At 42.2% G+C, this 24527-nt stretch overlaps 1 protein-coding gene across 6 annotated transcripts in view; it reads left to right on the top strand.

Annotated features, from left to right (window-relative positions):
• The window catches only part of PLCB1 (phospholipase C beta 1), a 441431-nt gene that overhangs the window by 303784 nt on the left and 113120 nt on the right, over positions 1 to 24527 (top strand). For all 6 annotated transcript variants that reach the window (XM_060272415.1, XM_060272414.1, XM_035110112.2 and 3 more), the window contains exons 11-12: positions 15207 to 15364; positions 22828 to 22910. In XM_060272415.1, the coding sequence (XP_060128398.1) occupies positions 15207 to 15364; positions 22828 to 22910 (241 nt within the window). The remainder of the gene's footprint in view (positions 1 to 15206; positions 15365 to 22827; positions 22911 to 24527) is intronic.

The raw sequence follows: 24527 nt of genomic DNA on the forward strand, positions 1-24527 counted from the left end.
ACAATGGGGTGAGCTCCCATTGCTCTGTCCCAGCTCCTGCCAACCTAGCAATTTGAAAGCACGTAGATAAATAGGTACCACTGTGGCGGGAAGGTAAACAGTGTTTCCTTGTGCTCTGGCTTCCGTCACAGTGTCCTGTTGCACCAGAAGCGGTTTAGTCATGCTGGCCACATGACCCGGAAAGCTGCCTGTGGACAAATGCCGGCACCCTCTGCCTGAAAGTGAGATGAGTGCCGCAACCCCATAGTCACCTTTGACTTGACTTAGCCATCCAGGGGTCCTTTACCTTTACCTTACCTGTCCCTACCATTTGCATCGTTCTGACTAGAACATGACCAAGAGGTTGTTGGACCTGTCAACAAAGTATTGCAATATTGTAGATGCCTTTTGCCCAATTAAAGCTGAAGCTACTGGCCTTACCTTGTATTTAAGAAGCTGCTGCTTGGATGTGTTGGAAATGCTTTGCTCACTGATCTTTCCCCCATATGTATCATTTCATGGGAAGCATCGTGTTTAAATGCTCCCACACACAACTAACCCCCTCCTTGTACATTTTCTCTGGATTGTGATATTTATGTCACCAAAAAAAGCAATGACTTTCAACATGTTGTGGAGGGCACATGTTGTGGAGGGATGTGTGGGCCTTGGTCATTTTGACCATTTGCATCTGATGTGAAGCTACATAAGCCAGTAGCAGATTCAAGCAGGCAGTATAAGGCTATAATTACAAAAATAAAATTATTGCATTTTTTTAAAAAAATGCAAATGGTTGCTCTTGAAAATAACTATTGCTGTTAATTTCATATGCAATAGTTTGATTTGCTGTTGTCGTCAAGATAATACCAATAATTAGGGATCAAGCTTGTTATTTTCTCTGCAACATCAAACATTGAAGGTTAGAAAGACATTTTTCAAATTGGCCATGTTACATATAATGACAGATATTTTTCCCGATGCAAACTTACACTGTCATGTGTCCGGATGTGACATTAATACAAGGTGAATAACCACAGGAAGAGTAAAAAAGAAAAAAAAAAGAAAGGTATTGCCTATTATTTGTTTCATGAAAACACTACTTTTAGTTCAGAACTGCAATGTGGATTGTGTCAGTGTGCACCAGTTGTTGTTTTTATCAAAACTGAACAAAGTGCACAATTTAAAACTCTTTTCACAATTTAACTTATTTTCTAACTGGATACCTATTGGTTAATTGTTGTGTAGAGCAGAAATACTATAACACATCCAGATTGGATGCATTGCTAAGCCAAACCATAGCTTAACAGGAAGGGGCAATAGTGTGAGTTCCCTGTTCTGCTGCCAGTGTGCTACACAGGGCTTAACCTTGGTTTGGCTTAGCATTTTTTCTGAATCTGGGCTCATGGTATGTCTTCCTCTAGACAAACTTCAAGTTGTAAAACAAGAATAAAACCACTAAATACTTCTTTTATTTGTTTCAGCAAGCCTGCTCTGACATTTGATTGTATTGTGCTTAGTTAAGTTTTTTAAATTTTTATTGTTAGCTTTTGATAAATATTTTATGGAAACAGGGTTTTTTTAAAAACAACAACAACAACAACAACAACAACAACAACAACAACAACCAAAACTGAATGGCCTATACACATTGCTAAATTAATTAAATGGGTCAATGGAGGGCCACACATCGACTAGCCCTAACATAAGGAGTGAGGGACAAGCAGTCCATTTTATTTGGCAAGGTACACAAGTAAAGACTGTCCCTCTCCGAGGCTAAAGTTTACAGCAAGTTCAAGTTTTCCATTTTACACATTTATTGGAACCAATTAAAATGGTCTCTGTAGTATGTAAGTATCCCAAACTTCCTTAACAGGATTTGTTCTGGGTTGATAGCATTGCTCTGTGTATTAAGTATAGAAATTACCTACAACAACAAATAATCTGTAAGTGCTCTGCTATTTTTGTAATTTAATTTGAAATGTATCCAAGACCAGGTAAGAATTTTTCCGTTACCTACAATCTTTGCTCATCTCACCCCTGTCCCCTGACTGAAATCTCTTTATCTTCTGCTGCTGAAACCTGTAATAGCTCTGCTGAAGAAGCCACCATAACTGCACACATTATTTTAAATGTGACTGCACAATGGATTTATATAAAAGCATTATGATGGTGACAGTTTAATTTTTAAAGCTAACTCTTGTGTTATCTTGTCAGCACAGTCTTGTCAGGACAATCTGTTGTACTGGTCCACACCCAGTTGTTAGGGTGTTTTGTGCCCACGAGGAAATATTACCATATATTTATGAGCGTGATAGTAAAAGCTGACATTTTGCAAATGATAGTCTTTAGTGGTTCTGTAAATACCATCTCTCACCCCAGGAGGCCCATCAAATATTCCTGTGCTGTGACTTTGCCAAATGCAAAATTCAGTTGATGGTCAAATCGTCTTTTGTAACGGGCCTTTCAATACACTTGGACATGGACACATAAAATTTCCAAGACTCCAATTAATGTTTGGATAACCTGGGCCAGCTCACATATGCACCTTGCTAAATATCTATGTAATGGAGTTGACATGCATGGGCCCCTCTCAATTGAGCAAAATAACCTATGGCATGAGTGTTCCCTGTGTAACAATTCAGTTTGTTCAACTTCCACCTACATCACCAGTGTCCTCAATATTGGGCATTCATTTTTATTTAGTAAACAATTTTTAGATCACTTTGCTGCATATAGTCATTGAACTGTTAAAGGGACCCCTGACTGTTAAGTCCAGTCACAGATGACTCTGGGGTTGCGGTGCTCATCTTGCTTTATTGGCCAAGGGAGCTGGCATTTGTCCGCAGATAGCTTCCAGGTGATGTGGCCAGCATGACTAAGCCGCTTCTGGCAAAACCAGAGCAGCACACAGAAACGCCGTTTACCTTCCCGCTGGTGCAGTACCTATTTATCTACTTGCATTTTCACGTGATTTATAACTTCTAGGTAGGCAGGAGCTGGGACCGAACAACGGGAGCTCACCCCATTGTGGGGATTCAAGCCGCCTACCTTCTGATCAGCAAGCCCTAGGCTCTGTGGTTTAGACAATTGAGGTGTTGTACATGGTAAAAACATAAAAAAGCATGAGCTCTGAGAGCAATAGAATCAACTCAACCATCTCTAAAACAATAAAACAATACAAATTCTGAAAACAATGGGATAAATCCAGTGTCTCACTAAGGTGATTGTTCCATCAAGGCAAATGTTTTGGATTGCGCGTCAAGGCCCTACACCCCTTCCTTTGATGAATAAAGACACGTGGTATTTTAGGTTAATGGACTAATAAAGGCCACAACTTCATTGGTTACAGAATGTGAGTGATATTGGCTTTAGGCATTGGACCCGAACCTGGACTATATCTGACTCCTGCCCAGCATGCAGGAAGTCTTACAAGGGTTAACCACCAGTAGGGGGAGCCCTGTTGATGTACATCAAGTCATAGGTCCCCACCAGAAAGGTTGTGTCATGGCCCTAACCTCCACCTGGGCTTCGGACAGGAACCACAAGCCACAGATTCCTTTAACAGAAGACCCTTAAAGTGGAGGGGTAGGTGATGGCCACAACCCCCTCTCCTATAAACCAAGCTTTTCCAATGCCTAATGTTGCCTGACCTTACAAAGTTGTGACGATTTGCTACGAGGTAGGCAAAAACCAAGTGGCTGGTGCCAATCTGCCAAGTGGAAAAATTCCTACAGGCGACCAACCGAAGTCCATAGCAAGGTCAAGGTGTTGAACGCAAGAAAAAAGGGTAGGAGGGCGGGGGATCCATGGAAGCCATCTTCAAAGGTAGTGCCTAGCACTGGTGACCAGCTCTTGACATCAGGGAAAGCCATCCTAAACAATAATATCTTCAGTAGGTGCCCAACCATCATGACATTAAGCACCTGTCTGATTTCAGCTGATAATTGATTCCAGATGGAGGCAATAATAGAAAACCAATTGGTATAGTTTTTGTAAAATATGCAGGGATTTAAGATATGTAAAAAGAGACATGGGTGGCGCTGTGGTCTAAACCACAGAGCCTAGGGCTTGCCGATCAGAAGGTCGGCGGTTCGAATCCCCGCGACAGGGTGAGCTCCCGTTGCTCGGACCCTGCTCCTGCCAACCTAGCAGTTCGAAAGCATGTCAAAGTACAAGTAGATAAATAGGTACCACTCCGGTGAGAAGGTAAATGGCGTTTCCATGCGCTGCTCTGGTTCACCAGAAGTGGCTTAGTCATGCTGGCCACATGACCCGGAAGCTGTACACCGGCTCCCTCGGCCAGTAAAGCAAGATGAGCACCACAACCCCAGAGTCATCCGTGACTGGACCTAACGGTCAGGGGTCCCTTTACCTTTTTAAGATATGTAAAATGAACAACGGAAAGAGAAGAAGGGGAGTCATTGATATCTTAAGGATGTAAAATGTGTATTTGAAATTGTAAAACAGAAAATTTAATAAAAAATATATTTAAAAAGTTAATTGATTCCAGAGAGCTCAAGCTGCAACGCTAAAAGCCCAGTTTTTAGGACAGGCTAAAAGCATCCCTGGGCCATAATAGACTCTCAGAGGTGCCCCAATTTGAGGAGTGCAATTGTCAGACAAGGAGATAATACGCAAGGCATTCTCTTAGGTAGTCTGGACCCAAGTCAGTTAAGGACTTTAAATGAGACAACCAGAAGAGCACATGGTTAGCATATTGGAAGCTATTGCAGCTCCCTCGGCAAAATTGACAGAGTACCCCCTTCAACAATCTAGCTGCTGCATTCTGCACCAGCTATAGCTTCCTGGTTAAGCCCAAGGGACGCCCCACATTGAGTGTGTTTCCAGTAATCCAGTCTCTAATGAACACACCCTTAATGCGAACACAACCCTTCGTGAAAGGGCATGCGGCTGGAGATAAAAGCCCACAAAAAAATTCAGAGTGGCTGAAGTTAAGACAGAGATAATGCAGTTGGCTTTTTTTTAAAAGATACTGCACACTTCCTGCGATGCAGCCAAGTGCTTAGGAACACAAGACACTTCAATAATTAGATAGCACCAGCTGCCATAAGTAAAAAGTGTGCATGTGTGGAGAGAGGCACTGTTTACCCAAACTGTTGCTGCTGAGTTGAATAGGATTCAAGGTTATAGATCAAGCTAAAGGTGTCTGCTTAAACATCTCCTGGGATCACTAAAACACACACACAACCAAAAATTTAGCCCCCTGCTACAAGAGCCAGCTGTTAAAGATACAAAGATACGTGAGCATGGCAGCATGCCATCCACAATTTTGTTCTTGATCTTCAGAGTGCATGGTCAAATCTTGTGGCTTTTTATTGCTATTTATCTTTGAAACATGCAGTATCTGCCTTGCAGACATATTTATTTAGGAGTATGTCAAGCTAACTTCCAATTAAGTATGCTTGGGATTGGAGCTTCTAGCTCAGAAACTAGAAAGCAAATAAAATTGCTTCAGATAATATATACCGTATACTGTATATATAAAATCGGATTTCTTCCTTAAATCATGATACTTGAGGACTAAGTAGCCATCATGGTCAGGATGTTTAAAATACCATCATAACAAGTATCTTGGCTCAAAACCAACTTTCTGTGACACCGATTGCTATATGAGTTGAAGTGAATCTTGTCGATTCATGGTTGTCTGTTGATGTTAAAAGGTAAAGGTAAAGGGACCAATGACCATTAGGTCCAGTCATGACCGACTCTGGGGTTGCGCGCTCATCTCGCATTATTGGCCGAGGGAGCCGGCGTATAGCTTCCATTTCATGAGGCCAGCATGACAAAGCCGCTTCTGGCAAACCAGAGCAGCACATGGAAATGCCGTTTACCTTCCCACTGTAGCGGTTCCTATTTATCTACTTGCATTTTGATGTGCTTTCAAACTGCTAGGTTGGCAGGAGCTGGGACCGAGCAACGGGAGCTCACCCCGTCACAGGGATTCGAACCGCCGACCTTCTGATCAGCAAGCCCTAGGCTCAGTGGTTTAACCACAGCGCCACCTGTTGATGTTAGTCCTCCATATTTGGGTCAAAACCGTACCCAGTTCTCCACTGGCTTAAGCCAAGCTTTCAAGGAATTCCACCTTGATCTGCAACTGCTGGTTCCTTGTCCTGTGGCAGATGAATGTATATTTATAGAACTTGGCTCCGGAACAGCTGCTCTTAAACATGGTTTAAGATTCGTGGCTCAGTGAAATTGCATGCAAATGATTAGCCAGAATAATATTGTATTGAGTTAAGAGAGGAAGAGGGAGTGCATTGACTCTGTGGTGAGAAATGCATGCCCCACCTTTTTAGCGGGTTGTGTGTGTGCGTACACCGGCGCCACATGAAACTGAAGCATCTGGCTTGGAATGGTTTTAATCATTGCATTTTATGGATGCATTACCATAGCTGACAGCATTTATTGGGAAGCTGCAGCAACTACAATTGTATTGTCCAATTTATTTGACAAGTGCTCAGTTTGGTTGAATGTGTACATATGCTGCTGAATTGTTGTCTTAACTGGTTAGATAGCCAAGAGAATGTTGAATGAAATTGGACAATGTATTGAGGGATGGGAATTTTGCTAACATTGGTTTGTTCTATTGTTGTTGTTATATATTTATTCTTAAAAGGCACTTATACATTGCTTAATGTTTCAAAAATCTCTTACGCAGAGTACAGTCTAAAAAATACAAGCAATATAATTTTTCACTAAAACAAAAAACACAGCCAGAAGCCAGTAAAGCAGCAATATAAAAGCACATTAAAAGTGAATCAAACAGAAATGTAGACACATAAAACCAGTTCCAATCTGATGGGTCAGTGAAAGCATGGGGGGGGGAGGGAAGTGTTTACAAGATTTTAGAAACAACAGGTGTTTGCTTCTTTACATATGGCAGAGGGACAGGCTTTCCACAGTACAAGGGAAACAGCAGAAAATGTCTGTTTTGTACTCACCACCTTATGATTCTGCAGAGTACCTGCTGCCTTGTGGCTCATCTTCAGGAGATGAAAAGGCTAAGGAATAAACCTTTTAAGTTATGGTTAGTTGCCCTAAAGAATCTTGATCAGTGATTTCCAAGCTGGGGGCCATGGCCCCCAAGGGAATGCAGAGATATTCAAAGAGGTTCTGCAAAGAAGTTATCCTCAACCCACCTGCCCACTCATGTAAAAGAAGGTGAGAGAGGCTGCTTTTTTTTAACCAAACAATCTCTATGCTACCAATTTGTTTACCGCATTGTAAATAAATGATGACAATAGTATCATGCACAGTTAGATTTTTAATATACAATTAATTGTGTGCATAACTTCATACATAATAAATGTACTTTGTTAATTTAAAGTAAAGAAGCCAGCCACTGGGGAAATAAGGAAGCCCTTTAATCAGAGTATGTTTTCTTCTCTTGGTAAATCTGTTACCCCATTAATTATCAGAATCTAACAAAGCAGTTTTCACTTTACGTACCAGGGAGGAGATACAGTGGAACCTCGGGTTACGTACCGTCCTCCTTACGAATGCTTCGGGTTATGAGCTCTGCTAACCTGGAAATAGGTGTTCTGGGTAGCGAACTTTGCCCCAGGATGCGAGCAGAAGTTGTGCACTGCGCAGTGCAGTGGCAGCGGGAGGCCCCATTAGCGAAAGCGCGCCTCAGGTTAAGAACGGTTTCAGGTTAAGAATGGACCTCTGGAACGAATCGAGTTCGTAACCAGAGGTACCACTGTACATTGCTGCCACACTGGTGGAACAACCAGCACATCCAGCACACACTCAACCTAGGAGGGGGAAGTGCGCAACTTTTTATGATGCTGATGAAGGCCTACCTACTGCTTGTTCTGAGACACCCCTGATGACATGGGTTTCAATTTGCTGCTGCTTCTTTCAACCATTGTTTCTGAGCAGGAAGAGAAGGAAGGAGAACCCACTCAATGTGGCACATGTTGCAGGCAGACTGCACCAAGCACACATGGGTCTCATGAGACAAGGGTTCAAGACCCACCCAGGAAGGGAAAGGCAATTTTGTTCATCCGCCAACGCACACAGCATGGACAGCCACAGCCACACACCAGTGCCATCAGCAGCCTCCAGTAGCTTACTAAATAGGGCACAGGTTTGGGAAGCAGGAGAAGGAAGCTTGAGTTCAACATGGGGTTATTGTGGGTGGGGGAAGGATATCATCTTTTGCTTGCTTAGCAAAACAAAGAAGCAGGGGCATGTCAGGGACAAAAGAGTGGGAAATCTCAGTAGTGGAGGCTGATCCATAAGGGCAAATGGGGCAGTGCCCCACCAACCTCAGTCTGTCACCAACAAGCCCCCACCTTACACCCCCTGTTTAGTCTCAGTGTTGCCATTGCAAAACTCAGCAGGGAGGAGGTGGGACCAAAACTGAAAGTAACTGGCTCTTTGTGCTCGAGTTCCCCATGCAGGTTGTGAGGCCTAACTGTTACATACAAAGTGCCCTCTTTCTGTAGTTGTCCAAAGCCCAACTTGCCCCATGTGAGTTTTAGGTGTGCACAACTTGGGGCCATGCCATATGTGGATGTGACAGAAGTGTGCAACTCTTCTTCGCTTCCCATGGCTCCACTCCCATTTCCATTCCATCAGCGTGTCTGTCACGGCAGTGGTGTTTTCAGCATTCTACCCATGAAGCCGGGGTTCCAACAAGTGCTACAGCCCCCTCACTGGTGGGTCCTAGTTATGAGATTGCACCCTTAGTTATATTTTAAGCAAAGCAAATGCTTAAGAAACAACATTGCACCACAAAGAGAAACGCACACATAGCATGGATCTATTCATAATTATTGTGACCTTAGTCTTTAGTAAAACAACAACAATTTCACAGCACATAAGTGCTGATTATTTATTTACACCTTATAGCTCTGTCTTACCGTTTAGGGGGAAGTGTAACATTTATAATCCAATGTTGCCATCCATCAAGGGAAGAAAAAATAGTAATTTCAAAGCATTCTATCCTAAACTTAAAGAAATGTCATTTTAGTGGCAAAAATAATATTTTTTGTGGGTTTGGAGAATATCCCCTCCAGCTTTTAATCTGGAGCTCAGTTTTCCAATAGAGTTTTTCTAACTATCAGTTTAGTTTATTATGGTTGTCACAGTGAAGAACTGACTGCAGCTCCTCATTGTACCATGCCAAAAGCTAAGGAACAATGATCATTTATCCGTAATGATGAACAAGGCACATTTTCCTAAGCTTTCACAGATACAAACACATGCAGAAACACGCCATGCCTTTAAAAGCAAAATATGGCACCTGCATATTGACAGAGTGCATACCCTCTGCTTGTAGATCTCCACGTTTTCTTCACACAGCTGACTTTATAGCACATAACCAGCCTGATGCCCTTCTGATGTTTTGGAGTACAATTCACATCATCCCTGACCACTGCCCATGCTGGCTGGCACTGATGAGAGTTGTCTTCCAGCAACATCTGGAGGACACCTGGTTGGTGAATACTGATGCAACATCATCATGTGCAGCAACATGATGCTATTCCCATGCTTCATACCTAATTACTCTTCATTCCTTTCTTTGCTTCCTCTGTACAACATGACATTGGCCCTGAGAGCTGTTGTGTTACAGCCATACTGGGACTAATTTTATGAATTGTTTCTTTTCACTTTTTTGTCCAGCTGGACTTGAATAGTCAGCTAATATTCTGCAGATTTTGTTGATTAATTTCTTGTTGTTTGAGTCTATTAGTCAAATACAGTATTTTTCTGGAGGAAGGCCACATTTAATGATTCCTGTAAGGCGCCTTAAATTATGACAGTGGTTCTCAAACTTTTTTCCTCTGGGCCACACTTCCAGCATGAAAATTTCCTCGTGCCACACCAATTTTCTATTGATAAGAAATACATTTGGGGGGGGGGGGCGACTGCTAGCAGTGCTTGATTTATAACATAGATTACAACTACTTTATAATATGTTCGTGGAACATCCAGAAATTTTAAAACAATGCAGCTGCATAAAAACACAAATAATTCCCAAAATATAATTATAAATGAGCCTCTTGCATATGTACCTTTTACAGTACAGTGGAACCTCAGTTTATGAACACCTCGGTTTATGAATTTTCAGTTTATGAACGCCGCGGACCCATCTGGAACGGATTAATTCATTTTCCATTACTTTCAATGGGAAAGTTCGCTTCAGTTTATGAACGCTTCAGTTTATGAACAGACTTCCGGAACCAATTACACCCATGCTTCAGTTTATGAACGCTTCAGTTTAAGTACTCCGCGGACCCGTCTGGAACGGATTAATCCACTTTCCATTACTTTCAATGGGAAAGTTCGCTTCAGTTTATGAACGCTTCAGGTTGAGTACTCTGTGGACCTGTCTGGAACGGATTAATCCACTTTCCATTACTTTCAATGGGAAAGTTCGCTTCAGTTTATGAACGCTTCAGTTTATGAACAGACTTCTGGAACCAATTGTGTTCATAAACCGAGGTACCACTGTATATGTATAGAAACTCAATGAGAGGTGTGAACTTTCTTTTGCCACGTAATCTCATTTATATTAGATCTAATCTGAGACAAAGAAACACTCATATCCTCATCAACACAAAGAAGCCTTTTTCTCTTCTGATCTTTCACATTTGTTGAGAGTTGAGAATCCCTGTTCACAACAATATTTCATTGTAGAAACAATATTTCAACTGTAGAAGAATAGCAGTCAGGATAGCTCAGTTGGTAGAGCATTTTACTGTTAATCTCAGGGTTGTGGGTTCAAGCCCCACATTGGGTGAAAGATTCCTGCATTGCATGGGTTGGACTCGAGGGCCCTTGGGGTCCTTTCTGTTAGGATCTCTTACTATCAAGTAGGACCCTGGTAGACACATGCCTGGCTGACATGTTCTCTCCCTCCTGGTAGATTGTGCGGGAGCTTGAAAAGCTTTCTCCAGCCTGAACACCACAGCGACTGATGCCAACTGACATCAGCACACTTACGGATCCGCAGAGTTTGCGCAATTGCGTAACAGACCTCAGCAAATCAGCATTTGGCTAATTTACTTTTATTTACATATACAGTGGAACCTCGGTTTATGAACACCTCGGTTTATGAACACCGCGGACCCATCTGGAACGGATTAATCCACTTTCCATTACTTTCAATGGGAAAGTTCGCTTCAGTTTATGAACGCTTCAGTTTATGAACAGACTTCCGGAACCAATTGTGTTCATAAACCGAGGTACCACTGTAAACACACACGGAGCACTGCACCATGGCTCCTTCTCTCTCTAGCATCAGGCAGCAAAGAGAGAAAACAAAGGACAATAGTCCCACTTCAGGAACACACAGTAACACAAACATCCTGTCTTCGTCACTTCCCACTCTGTGGAATGTAAACACATATACAGTCATGTGATGGACAACAATCCCATGAATGCAAACACAGGGAATGAATCTCTAACACTTTCCATCTCTACAATTATTGAGCCAATGCTCTTGAAAGGAGTGAATACTGTTTCTGGTTGTATCAAATACGTATACCAGGCATCCCCAACCTGCGGCCCTCCAGATGTTTTGGCCTACAACTCCCATGATCCCTAGCTAGCAGGACCAGTGGTCAGGGATGATGGGAATTGTAGCCCAAAACATCTGGAGGGCCGAAGGTTGGGGATGCCTGAAAAAACTATACTATACTATACTATACTATACTATACTATACTATACTATACTGAAATATTTAAATATTTCTTTGTCCGTAAATCTTCCTACCATACTTGATATCTTCTTTAGTCATCCCTAAAGAAGTGTTTGTTGAGAATTGCACCTGGAACATTGTGTTCATTTCACCAAGCTGTTTTCTCCTCTCTGAGCTCCACGTCTCAACCTCCTTCATTTCTCAATTAATCTATGGCAGAGTTAGTTAGGGACGGAACCTGTGTTGAATTCAGTCCGACTCATCAAACCATGTTTGAAACACTTAATTGAGCAATCTCCTCTGTTGCATTTCTTGGGAAAGGACTGGCCATCCAAAGCCACTCAAATTCACTGCGCTGTTTTGCATCCAGGACGAGTGCATCTAGCTGAGAGGCTGGGAATTAAATGCTGATAGAAGCTGATGACCTTTTCACCCTTTCTGATAATTCTTCCAAAGAGGTTTCAAGCAGTTCAGCACAAAATAGAAGCCAAGGTTATTATCTTTTGCCATGAATCTTGCATATGGCGATTTACAAAGGGCCTGTGGAGGTCAAGGACCTCAGAGATCCAAAACATCCGCAGTAATAAATGTGGCAATGTGTGAAGTAATTTTCTGAAAAGTTTGAAATAGAGTTGTGAAGAAGCCTCTCTTTGAATCCTTGCATCATGCAGAATTATCCCCGTTCATAACTCTTTAAAGGAGCCGCGCTTGACATTGATGTATCATCAAGAAGGAGGAAAGGCCTCACCAAAAAAGAGGTCACATATTTTCATGATATTTGTATATGGCAATTTGCATGCTTGAGATGGCAATTGGGCAGGGGGTGATGTCGTGCATGTGATGTCCCAACATTGCTCGTGTGAGCATTACACCTCTCTTCCTAAGATGGGCTGAAGCTTCTTGGGCTCTTTTTTTTACTCACCAGGCCTCTGACAGGATGCTGGAACCCTGACACCTCCTTCCCAAACCTGGGTGGGCTTTGGGAAAGTGGCAGAAGGGTTCTTGGACCCCTTCGGAACATTGTGCCTGGAGGCACCAGGCTTTCATAGAAACTGATGGACGGGCTTGAGCAAAAAGCCCTGTCTTAAATGGTTTCTAGCAATTTATTTTCACACAGCTTAAGGATTTAACATATTGGTGTGTTTTTTTTAAAATCTCTTACCCAAGGTTAAACCCCCAGGTGTGTAAAGGAAAATCTTATCAGTGAAGACTTAGCAAGTAGTAATTTGGTGTCTTATTTCCCATCAAATATGAATCATGCAGGTTCCCTTTGGATTCTCCTGTGTTGTTGTTGTTGTTGTTATTGTTGTTGTTGTTGTTGTTGTTGTTGTTGTTGTTGTTGTGTGTGTTCGTGTGTGTGTTCTGTTCCCTCCAAAATGATGCAAGCAAAACATTATAATTATTACTTGTTTAAGAACTATAACGGAATATTAAAAAAGAAGGAAAGAAGCAAAGCAAATTGAATAACCATTGTATCTGAAGAAGTGTGCATGCACAGGAAAGCTCATACCAATGACAAAGTTAGTTGGTCTCTAAGGTGCTACTGGAAGGATTTTTTTTTTTTAATAACCATTGTTTAGGACAGGGGGGAAGCAACAATTAATCAGTTATTAACCGAATTCAGCTAACCAGCTTAATTGGGTGGTTGATCACATTGCTATCCTAAAGCATGGGTTGCTTGAAAAGCAAAGCAGAAAATAATGGGTGAGAGTCACAAAGTTGAAAAGGCTCTCAAAAGTAATCTAGTCCAACCAATGCAGGAAATCTACTACTACAGCATCCATGATAGAAGGCCATTCTGTTTCAAGCCTATTGATCTATGACTGAATATTGGGTGGTACAGTGGTACCTCGGTTTGCGACCGCCTCGGGGAGCGACCGCTTCGGTTTCCGACCACCGCGGACCCGGAAGTGTTTACATCCGGGTTCTGCGGCACTCGGATGCGCAGAAGTGATCTGGGCAGCGTGCACATGCGCAGAAGCGATCTGGGCAGCGTGTGCGTGCACAGAAGTGCTCTATCGGTGCTTCACGCATGCACAGAAGCGTGCCCCGGGGAGCGGTGAACTTGGGGAGCGACCGGCTCCCCGGAACCAATTGTGGTTGCAAACCGAGGTACCACAGTATTTAACTAACTAAATGTGTGAGTGGGAAAATGTCCACTTATTTTTTTAAAAAGACTCCCTATCCTCTTCTTCCCTCATACAATATGTCCCAGGCTGTCCCCAGATCTGCTCGGGAGGAAACCCCAGAACAAATTGAGGGGGCAGATGGTGGAAGGAGAGGAAGAAAGTGTCCCATTGCACAAAAAGAAGTAATCCCACTCTCAGAAGGCACTACGAAGCACTACTTTGAATACAACCCTTTGGATTTAATTTTAAGCTTTTCACAATAAAACAATAAAATATACTCTAAACCTTTTTTTAAACCCACCCTACCTAAAGTGAGCCTTTCTCACTGACCAGTAAGAGAGTTGAGCACATAACTAAGTCACTCCCATGGAAATCAATGAGACTTAAAGTGCTTCACTTGGGTTGGATTGGGGCCCATTGAGTGTGCAGTGTTTCATTATAAACCAGTTAAGTACAGAATGTCACATTAAATTCCAGGAGCTGTGAAAACCTGAGTGAACTGCCAGTGCTGATCAGTTGGCACAACAGAGCTCTGTGGTGGTGTCAACTGTACAAGAGATTGCAAACTTTTTGTTGTTGTTTTTACTGTACTAAGTTATAATACAGTTTTTGACAGAAGAGCTGTTTCTGCCACAAGTGCATTGCATGGTCTTTTAATGGCATCAGTCTGAACACATTTAGAAAAGTTAGATTTCTTAAAGGTCGTTAATAGTAACACGAGTCTCTAAGCCACGGTCTCAATGTGATTACAATATGATTATTAATGATAATATGATAATTAAAAACACAATTAGAAATGCATTCGAAACAAGACTAAAACCCTAAGAAGTGGACATGGAACAGTACAGTGTACAGTTTTCTCAACCTCTTTGTTTATATTTCATAGTTCTCACAAGAAATACCACAACTGGCAAAGGTATTTCTTAGCATTTCAGAAATACAGAAACATTTGAAACCAATGGGAATCTGAACTGTTGTGCATGTGATATTCCCTCTTATTTTCTAGGTCTACCACCACACATATGAATGTGATATTCTTTAGGTCAGAAATCATGCACACCAGAGCTGGCTAACCTATGGTCTGTCAGAGGTTTTTTGGACTGCAACTCTCACCATTTCTGACCATTGTCCATGCTGGCTAGGGCTGATGAAAGTTGGAATCCAATAATATCTGGTAGGCCACAGCTTAGCCATCTCTGATTTACAGTGCTGAATACGAATGAAAAATCAGAACCATTCAGTATTGACTAGTTGGACATGATTTTCATTAGATTTTATGCCTTTTAAATGGATTTGTCCATTTGTTTGTCACCACTGGGGGAAATGGATGATATAAGCTTTCATTATGGTTAAATTATGTGCATTTAGTCCATGAGCCCATAGTGGGCCCCCTTGTTTCATGCTCCTCATTATGTCTTTGCAGCTGGACAGCTGGCCGGTAACTCTTCCGTAGAGATGTATCGCCAAGTGCTATTGTCTGGCTGTCGCTGCGTCGAGCTGGACTGCTGGAAAGGCCGAACAGCTGAAGAAGAGCCCGTTATTACACATGGATTCACCATGACAACTGAGATATCCTTTAAGGTACGTTGTGCAGTGTCACTGATATCATTGTGTAAGGGCCAGTTTGCAACATACACTTAGCTTATTTTGGGCTAAGGGAGGAAGGGAGATGTGGGAAGGTCTCCAGTAGCGTTTGCCATGGGCATCTTGGAGACTCGTGCCATAAGTCTTCACTGAAGCTTTTGTTTCAATTCTCATCTGGGAGACTAGAACAACTGAATTACCTTGTCGTGCGTAGGCTATGTTTGTGCGCTGAAGTCTAGCAATGAGGTCTTTCGTGCGATGCAGAGCTTTCAAATGAAGAGAAACTGTAAATGGAGAGACAGTAGCCGTCTGTGCATTCAAAAGCATCAGGTAGAGTGAGCGCACATTCACTAGATTCCAGCATCCCTTGGTGTGCTGGGCACAGCTCCTCAACTGGCGCTGTGGTTTAAACCACTAAGCCTCTTGGGTTTGCAGATCAGAGGGTCGGTGGTCCCAATTCCTGTGACGGAGTGAGCTCCTATTGCTCTGTCCTAGCTCCCGCCAACTTTACAGTTTGAACATGCCAGTGCAAGAAGATAAACAGGTACCGCTGTGGCAGGAAGGTAAACGGTGTTTCTGTGCGCTCTGGTTTCCATCACGGTGTTGCATTGTGCCAGAAGCAGTTTGGTCCTGCTGGCCACATGACCCAGAAAGCTGTCTGTGGACAAACACCGGCTCCCTTGGCCTGAAAGCGAGATGAGTGCCACAACCCCATAGTCGCCTTTGACTGGACTTATAACCATCCAGGGATCCTTTACTCTCAACCTTCCTACCTCCCAACTCAACATGAGAAGGATGGCATTGGAGCAGGCACATATGAGGACATTGAGGGCAGGGCTGCCACACAAGTATCCACACCCCCTGCATACTTTATGCTCAACACATTTTTTCAATGCTCAAAGAGCTCTATTGATGCTGCATTTAGCTATAAGGAAATGGACAGCAGTAGAGCCTCAAATGGATCCATGAGCTGAATACAATATATATTATCTTCTATGTCAACAAGGGTCTGTGCTGGATAACATATTGACTAGTATTCTTGGACCTGAGGAAGGCTACTTAGTTTTTTACCTCGCACCTGTCCACCCTTTTGCAGCAGGGCAAGGCAGCCCAGCTCCTTAAAGTGGCAGTTGTGCAATAGATGATAGATAGATAGATAGATAGATAGATAGATAGATAGATAGATAGATAGATACTTTATTGTCATTGTACACAGTACAATGAAATTGAATGCTATCCCATAAAAACAAAAACACAATTATAGCCACACATACACACACATCGCAATTCCCCAAGATCATATTATAGCACAGGTGATTTACATCAGTGCAAGTGTGATATGAGAAGGGCTTGGGATGAGGGGTGCCAGTCATCCTATCCATGGTCCCAGGACTGGAAGCCTCACCATGAACCCATGCAAAGCCATGTTTCAAAAGCTTGGTTAATAACTCATTGTCAGGCTCACTTCTGCAGGGCCAACAGCACAAGCATTCCCTTCCACATCCAAGTAAATAAAAGTATACGGATTACATAAGCTACACAAGATAGTATGCTTCCTCTTCAGAACAAAACTTTCCAATACAGTGGTGCCTTGGTTCTCGAATTCAATCTGTTCTGGGAGTCCGTTTGACTCCCGAAACAGTTTGAAAACCAAGGCGTGGCTTCTGATTGGCTGCAGGAGCTTCCTGCACTCAATCGGAAGCCACGTCGTACATGCAGCTTCTGAAAAACCTTCACAAACCGGAACACTCACTTCCAGGTTTGTGGCGTTCATGGGTCGATTTCTTCGGGAGCCAAGCCATTTGACTACCAAGGTACCACTGTACAAGGTATCCCCATATCTGCATCTAATGGACTCTTAATTCTTCTAAGACACGGGATCTCCTGGTAAAAAACATTATATCCTGGAGAAAGCATAGGCACAACAGATAAAAGAGTAGATCTCTAACCCAGCACCACTGCAAGGAACAACACAGACAGGGGAACAGGATGGTGACTAAGGGCTTGAGGATAGGATACCAACTAGCTTGCACAGATAAAAGTAGATGACTGCAGCATAGGGCTGGTCAGCAGGATTCAAATTTCACATAGCTCATCTGGCTTCAGGGTTTGGATACGATGGAAAGTACCATATTCTTGGGAAACTGGTGGTGTGGAATTAATAGTATGGGAATATTGGACCAGTGTAAGGGAAGTAGGTTTATTCCATTCTTGCTAAAAAAAATTTTTTGGGGGGGAGAGAGATGATATGTGGTGGTTTTGGTTTTTAAAAAGCTAATTGCCCCCCACCCCACCTTCTGATTTCTTTCTGCATGGTGTGGCATGATGACTTCTTGAACTAGGAGCAGTTAACTAAGACAAAAAAAAATTCATGATGCTCAGCTCCCAGATGGCTTAATTTGCTTTCTGATTTGCTACAATCAGTAAACACCTGCCAAGGTGATTCATACCCATATATATCCTGACATTTTAAGGGATATTTCTGCTCTCTAGAATACAAGGGATGTAAAACATGTACATTAGAGCAGAGTGTGAGCCCAGACTGCAAAGGAATCCAGATGTGGTGGACTGGTAAAATGAGTTTGCATCTAATTTAAACATGGAACAACAGTGAAATACCTAATTTTTAATCTGGGGACATTATGGTAGTGGATTGAAAATTACTGTTCTTTTTAAGTAAAACATTAAATGGACAGATTGGAGACACTTTCGTTGCATAATAGGGAAACTATGATGATGCTATGGTGTCGTTACAAAATCTAAATAAGTCTCTCCACCATGATTCTCTAGTGTTAACTGCAGTGCCGGATTTACGTATAAGCTAAACAAGCCATAGCTTAGGGCCCCACTCTCTTGGGGGGCCTCCAAAAAATTAAAGAAAAAAACCTGGATGTACATTTCCAAAATATAAGATAAAAAACCAAGGACAGCTGGCCATAGACAGCTGGCCCATTACCTTCAGTAGCTTAGGGCCTCATCAAACCTAAATCCAGCCCTAGTTATACCATAGAATATGTGCTTACTTGTGTACTATTTCAATCCTTTCAAGCTTTTCATAAAATTATCTGAAGAACTGAGACAATGTGATAGAGACAGTTACAAGAAATGTATAGCTAACTACCCCTCGGTTCATATTATCTCTACCCTGCAGACTTCCCTTTGTAGTAATGTCAGCTGATCTTTCATGAAAGTTAGTGCACTATTTGTCAGTAATTATTTGTCCATCCAGAAACAATGGTTGTTTGGTTCATATACCTTTCCAGACAGTTAAATGGCTGGTGTTGTATAGTTTACTTCTTCGTTATATGGTAGCTACTTCCAAGATTTACACAACAGTGCTTTGAGGAATTAATGAAAATCCCACATGGAAATACAAACAAACAAAACAAACCTAGACTGTGGAAACAACCTTAAAATATGTTAAAGGCTTAAGGATTATGTGCAGTTGGGATAGAATGGAGTATCTTGTGATCTGTAGGATATAGTATGAAAGCAGACATGCTAAGTTTCATGAAAATGGTTCCCACACACTTTCTATATCCTTAAATCAAATACCTCAAGCCTTGCTGAGGTTTTTGCATCTATCTGAAGTGTGTGGAGGAAGGAGCGCAGTCACAAATGCCAGCTCTGCCTCAAACAGCCCCGTTCCCACTGACTGCAGCCCCAAACCTTCAGGCATTAAGAAGGAGGTCTGGAGGGCAAATCTTCTCCTGTTCAGCTGAGTGTATTTAGACTCCTCCACACAGGCAGGAACCCTGTGTAACTGAGATAATTCACACTGAGGATTCTGAGTGTGGACAGTTCCACTTGGGAAGATTCTTCTGCTCCACATGCACAGTTAGGGTTGGAGCAGGTGAAGATTAAGATGTTGGGGCTATGCCCATCATCGCAGCGGGAGGACTGGTCCCTCACATTCCTGTTTATCCCTTCATACATTAAGCAGAGCCCTCCTGGACCAGTCCAAAGGCTCATTTAGCCCAGCATCTTATTCCACACAAGAAGGGTAGCCGTAGATAAAATATTTTTAGTTACAATTCCTTTTATTCTTTTTATTTTTATTCTTTATTGATTTTATATACCACCCTATACCAGGGGGTCTCAGGGCGATTCACAGAATAAAATCAAGATATAAAACCATAAAATACATAATTAAAATAAAACAACCCAATACCCCCCCAACAAAAACAAAACAAAACAAAACACATTTTAAAAGGGCATAGGATGTAAATCAGATCAACCAAATGCCTGGTTAAAAAGGAACGTTTTTGCCTGGCGTCTAAAGGTGTATAATGAAGGCACCAGGCAAACTTCCCTGGAGAGAGCATTCCACAGGTGGGGGGTCATTGCAGAGAAGGCCCTGTTCTCGTGTTGCCACCCTCCGGACTTCTCGAGGAGGAGGCACACAAAGGAGGCCTCAGAAGATGATCTCAGGGTCTGGATAGGTTCATATGGAAAGAGGTGGTCCTTGAGGTATTGCAGTCCTGACCTGTTTAAGACTTTATAGGTCGAAACCAGCACTTTGAATTGGGCCCGGAAACTACCGTAATTGGTAGCCAGTGCAGTTGGACCAGGATCGGTGTAATATGTTCAAACCGGTGAGCAACCTGGTTGCTGAATTCTGCACTGGCTGAAGTTTCCGAACCGTCTTCAGAGGTAGCGCTATGTATAATGCATTGCAGTAATCTAACCTTGTTACTGTTTGCCATGAATGCTTTCAAAGTTCTGGACTCTGTGTATATATAATGCCTATATTATCAGAATGTGATATCCCCAGATGTTGCTAGACTACAGCCCCCTTCAACCTCTGACCATTGACCATGCTGATGGGTGCTGAATTTCAGAAACATCTGGACAACTACAGGCTCCCCACATCCATTTTTATTGCTACATGCCCTGTTATTTATGTGCTGAAGATTTGCGGGATATAAGGATTGTAAAGAAAAATAAAATCTATTATTGGGGCATTTATCTTCTTGTGATATCTTCGGTCTCAGATTTTTATTTATTGATTCAGTTTCATAATTTAATTTTGCAATCCAAGACTTTTAAAATGTGTTTGTGTCATAGAGCTTCTGAGAGAGACTAATGTTAAAGTGTCTGGCACATTATACACCATCATAAACTCAGATGTTTTGAGCACCAGTTTGAGGCCTCGCCTCTCTCATTGTCATTGGTTATCTTGGAGGGGGGGCTGAGAATGGCCTATTTCTCTGCAATCTGTGAAGATCGTCAGGATGTTGTGACTAAACTAGTTACACTTCTGATGATGCTAGCATGAACATCAGTTTAAAAATATTGTTGTCAGTTTGCTGTTCAGTTTGACAACACACTCCTGTTGAGAAATAACATATCCTGTGTGTGAATGAATTTTGAATTCTCAGTAGCTGATGGGTGCAAAGTCATTAAATCAGCACACACTTGGACCATGGCTGTCCTCCATGTAACATTTCCCCCTGCCTCCAACAAGTAGATTCGACATGTGCGGAGATACAAATGTAAAGTGACCTCACTGTGTTTTAATTTGATTCTCCTAATTCTTTCTTTTAAATAGGGGAGGCTGAGATCTAAAGAGCCGCGAATTCATTTCCAAACCCCTTGTAACATACAGTGGTTTTTACCAAGATGGGTGTAATTTGTATTGCTAGGTCAGCTATCCCACCCCTGGTCAAAATCTGATTTTTTTGTAGCTTGACCTTTTTCTCCCCTTTCTTGATGGAGACACATTCATAGCAATATATTTCCAGGCAGTGACACCTCAGATGCAAACCTTGGTTATGCCACGAGAGACAGTCATCTCGAAACATGTCTCGTATGGATTTGCTCCTGTGCTGCATTTGAAATGGTTAGCTATTGGGCAAAGCCATTGGCCATTCAGTTCCCCCAGAAGGGAAAGTGGTTATATACTCCACCACATCCCTGTGCCTTTCCCCTGTCACACGTTGGAGGATGAAAGCAGGGCCAGATTGAGGTTTGATGAGTCCCTAAGCTACTGAAGGTAATGGTCTCTTTATATGTCCAGCTGTCTTTTGTCAACAACAATTTGTCGCTGTTTTTTGTGTTGAATATATCTTGTATGGTAATTTATGGAACTAGTAAGTATCTAAAGCCATTTGCACATAACAAAATGTGTATTTTATCAAAGCAATTGTTGAACTGAAATACAATTAAGAAGAAGTATGTTAATAGTGAAATAAAATTAAGAAGTATATGGGGGGGGGGCAAATAAATCCAGCACTGGGTGAAAGTCTGGAGTTGTGGCGTACATGGGTACACACCAAGCGCCAGATGTTCCCCTTCTCTTCTTTGGCGATCACTCATAGCTGAGTAAGATTGTCTTCCATAAACACAGTTTTAACAGTGAATCCGTAAACGGCTGTGGAGGCCAACTCTGGATCCACACGTCCTTCCACAGTGGGGACATAGGTTTCTGGGCAGGAGCTGATCATGTTGAGGGTTTGCCAACCGTGCCTTTCTCTTAGTGTGTTTCTCCCTTTCATCCTGAGTTTGAGCGTCTTCAAAATCCACTACACCTTTGGTAAAAGCTGTTCTCCAACTGGATCGCTCGCAGGCCAGTGTTTCCCAGTTGTCGGTGTTTATACTACATTTTTTAAGATTTGCCTTGAGAGAGTCATTGAACACCTCTTGTTGACCACCAGCATTACGCTCACCATTTTTAAGTTCCCTTCTAATGCACGAGAGAGGCAGTGGCAGATGCAGGAACATGATAGGGAGAGCACAACCAGTGACCGCCATCATGTGAGTCTAATCACGTAGTGAAACAAATAGGACTATAGCGATAGACCAGCTTGGCATAACCAAGATAGCCTAGACCCGTATCCTTCTGAAGTGTTAGATAAACCTCTAACTTCTGTTAGATAAACAGATGCTAACCCCACTCAGCTTTTAGGAAATGTTCCAAATGCACACCCTTATTTGACTCCATGCAAATAGCCGCTCTCTGTCACATCTAAGGATTTACCCACACCAAAAACAAGCCTGAAATGTGCTAAGCTAAATAACAGAGTCTTGTGGAAAGAAAGCCTGTTAAAAAAAAGAAAAGGCTGTCAGGCAATACGTGGCTATTTTAATTATGCAAAATGATCCACAAAAGGCATAGCTTTAGGCATACAGTCGGGCCCTGCAAAGACAGAATCTTCCATGCAGGCTGCTGTTTGTTCTCCCCCAGGCAGTAGATGTAATAGTGGAAGGAGAGATTCTGAAGACGATAAAGTACGGTAAATCAAGCTTAGAATAACTTAATTGCTAGTGGGGCTTCCGCAACTCTTTTAAAGTTTTTTAGAACATGAGAAAACATGGCTTTGTGCCTGAGAAGTTATCAAACTGCTTATGTTTGTGTGTTAAATCGTTTTTTAAAAAAATCAGAAAGAGAAATCTGTTCTTTAAAAAGAAAGAATCCTCATTGCCTGTTCTTTTTCCTTCTTCCCTGCCATCTCCCATAGGAAGTAATAGAAGCTATTGCTGAATGTGCATTTAAGACGTCTCCTTTCCCGATCCTTCTCTCTTTTGAAAATCACGTGGATTCGTAAGTAGCCAAAATATTTCCATAAGCAATATTGTGGAATAAATATCAGCCTGCATATGTTTCATTGATGCTGCTGAACGATTGAAGTTCATGGTGAAGAAACGATGGCATTCCGAAGTGTGGTAGGAGTGGTTTGGATAAGAGTTTGCTGCATTCCATATTTCTTTGCAGAGAATGTGTGCCAAAACCACTTTTCAGCACGCTTGAACAGCATCTTTCTGGGCCAAGGGCCCCGTTGCCAGTCAACTACCCCTCTGAGGACCAAATGCCAGTGGGGACCATAGCCAGTGTATATATTACACATGGACACTGCACGTAAAACACAGATGCACACAGAGTACATAGGTGTACCCTGATCCCATATGCACACCCTCTAACATTCCTCAGATGAACATAGAGTTAGATTTGCAGTCTTTGTCCATATAGGTTACCTCTAGCAACTTATGCACAAAATCAGCAAACACGTTGTGGGGCGGGGGGGAGGAGAGAAAGAAAGCAAAAGGAACCAGCTGAGCAGTGGCAATTTTAAATCAGTGACTAAACAATATGCAAATTGCAAAGCGATTTATGTGTTTATTTTTTACATGATATCTGCACGTTTAAAAGAAAGCACTCATAGCAGGTGTATGTGGGTCAAACAGGTGGACAGAAGGAAATCCACTTGACTGTCCATTTTCAAACAGTTTTCTGGAAGCTTGCCTTTTAAAGAGCAGGCAGACATCTTTATCTCAGATCATAGCCCTGTGGTGCTTAGTGCTAAGATTGGGGATAAAAGATGTCTCTGCCTGCTCTATAGAGATCTCTAAAGAGCAGACAGCAACTCTACTGCCTGTGGCTTGGTGGGACCATCTGGGCCATGAGTTAGCCAACGGTTAGAATATATGACTAGGTTTCTCCTAAGTAGCAGACATGTTTGAAAAATCACCATTGTTGTTGAAATGCCAGAATCAAGAAATGTACAAACGCAGAACAATGCTAGTGGCACTATATCTTTTGGATAAAATGTATGAGCAAAACCTATTGGAAAGCATATGTAATTGTTATTGTCTGTTCTTTTTGGAAACCTGTAATAAAAGGGCCTGAAGACAAAAAGCCAGCCAGATCATTGGTGGTTCTGGTACCCCTTCTAGGGCTTAGAAATAATATCTCATCTGCTAAAATTAATTTGAGATGAGTTCGGTGTCTAATAGAACAATTTCTCACCCACAAGCTGAAACCATAATTGAAACTGCTTCCTCCAGGAGCTTTTCTGATGGTACAGAGATTCAGAGTGTTATTTGCTTTGCAGATGGACTCTGAACATTTGCTCTCAGCCAAAAATTACATTTAATGTGCAACCCTCAGTACACACACAATACTGTTGGGCAAGCTTGTGGCATTAAAAATGCATGTGTATTTAAATTATATTTCCAGTTTGCATCAAGTTTCTCAATGAGTACAAGGATATTTCAGTTAATATTGCTCATAATCCCAACTGTTGCAAAGCACCTAAGTAGCCTCAGGGCACAGGGAAAAGAAGGTGGCAAGAACTGGGAATTTTGGAGGAACACTTCAACATTTATTCAATGCGTGCTTTCTAGTCTTGACCCCGAGCAGCAATGCGAAACCGAGAAAACT

The sequence above is a fragment of the Zootoca vivipara genome, chromosome 3 (assembly GCF_963506605.1).
Source record: "Zootoca vivipara chromosome 3, rZooViv1.1, whole genome shotgun sequence".
Classification (NCBI taxonomy): domain Eukaryota; kingdom Metazoa; phylum Chordata; class Lepidosauria; order Squamata; family Lacertidae; genus Zootoca; species Zootoca vivipara.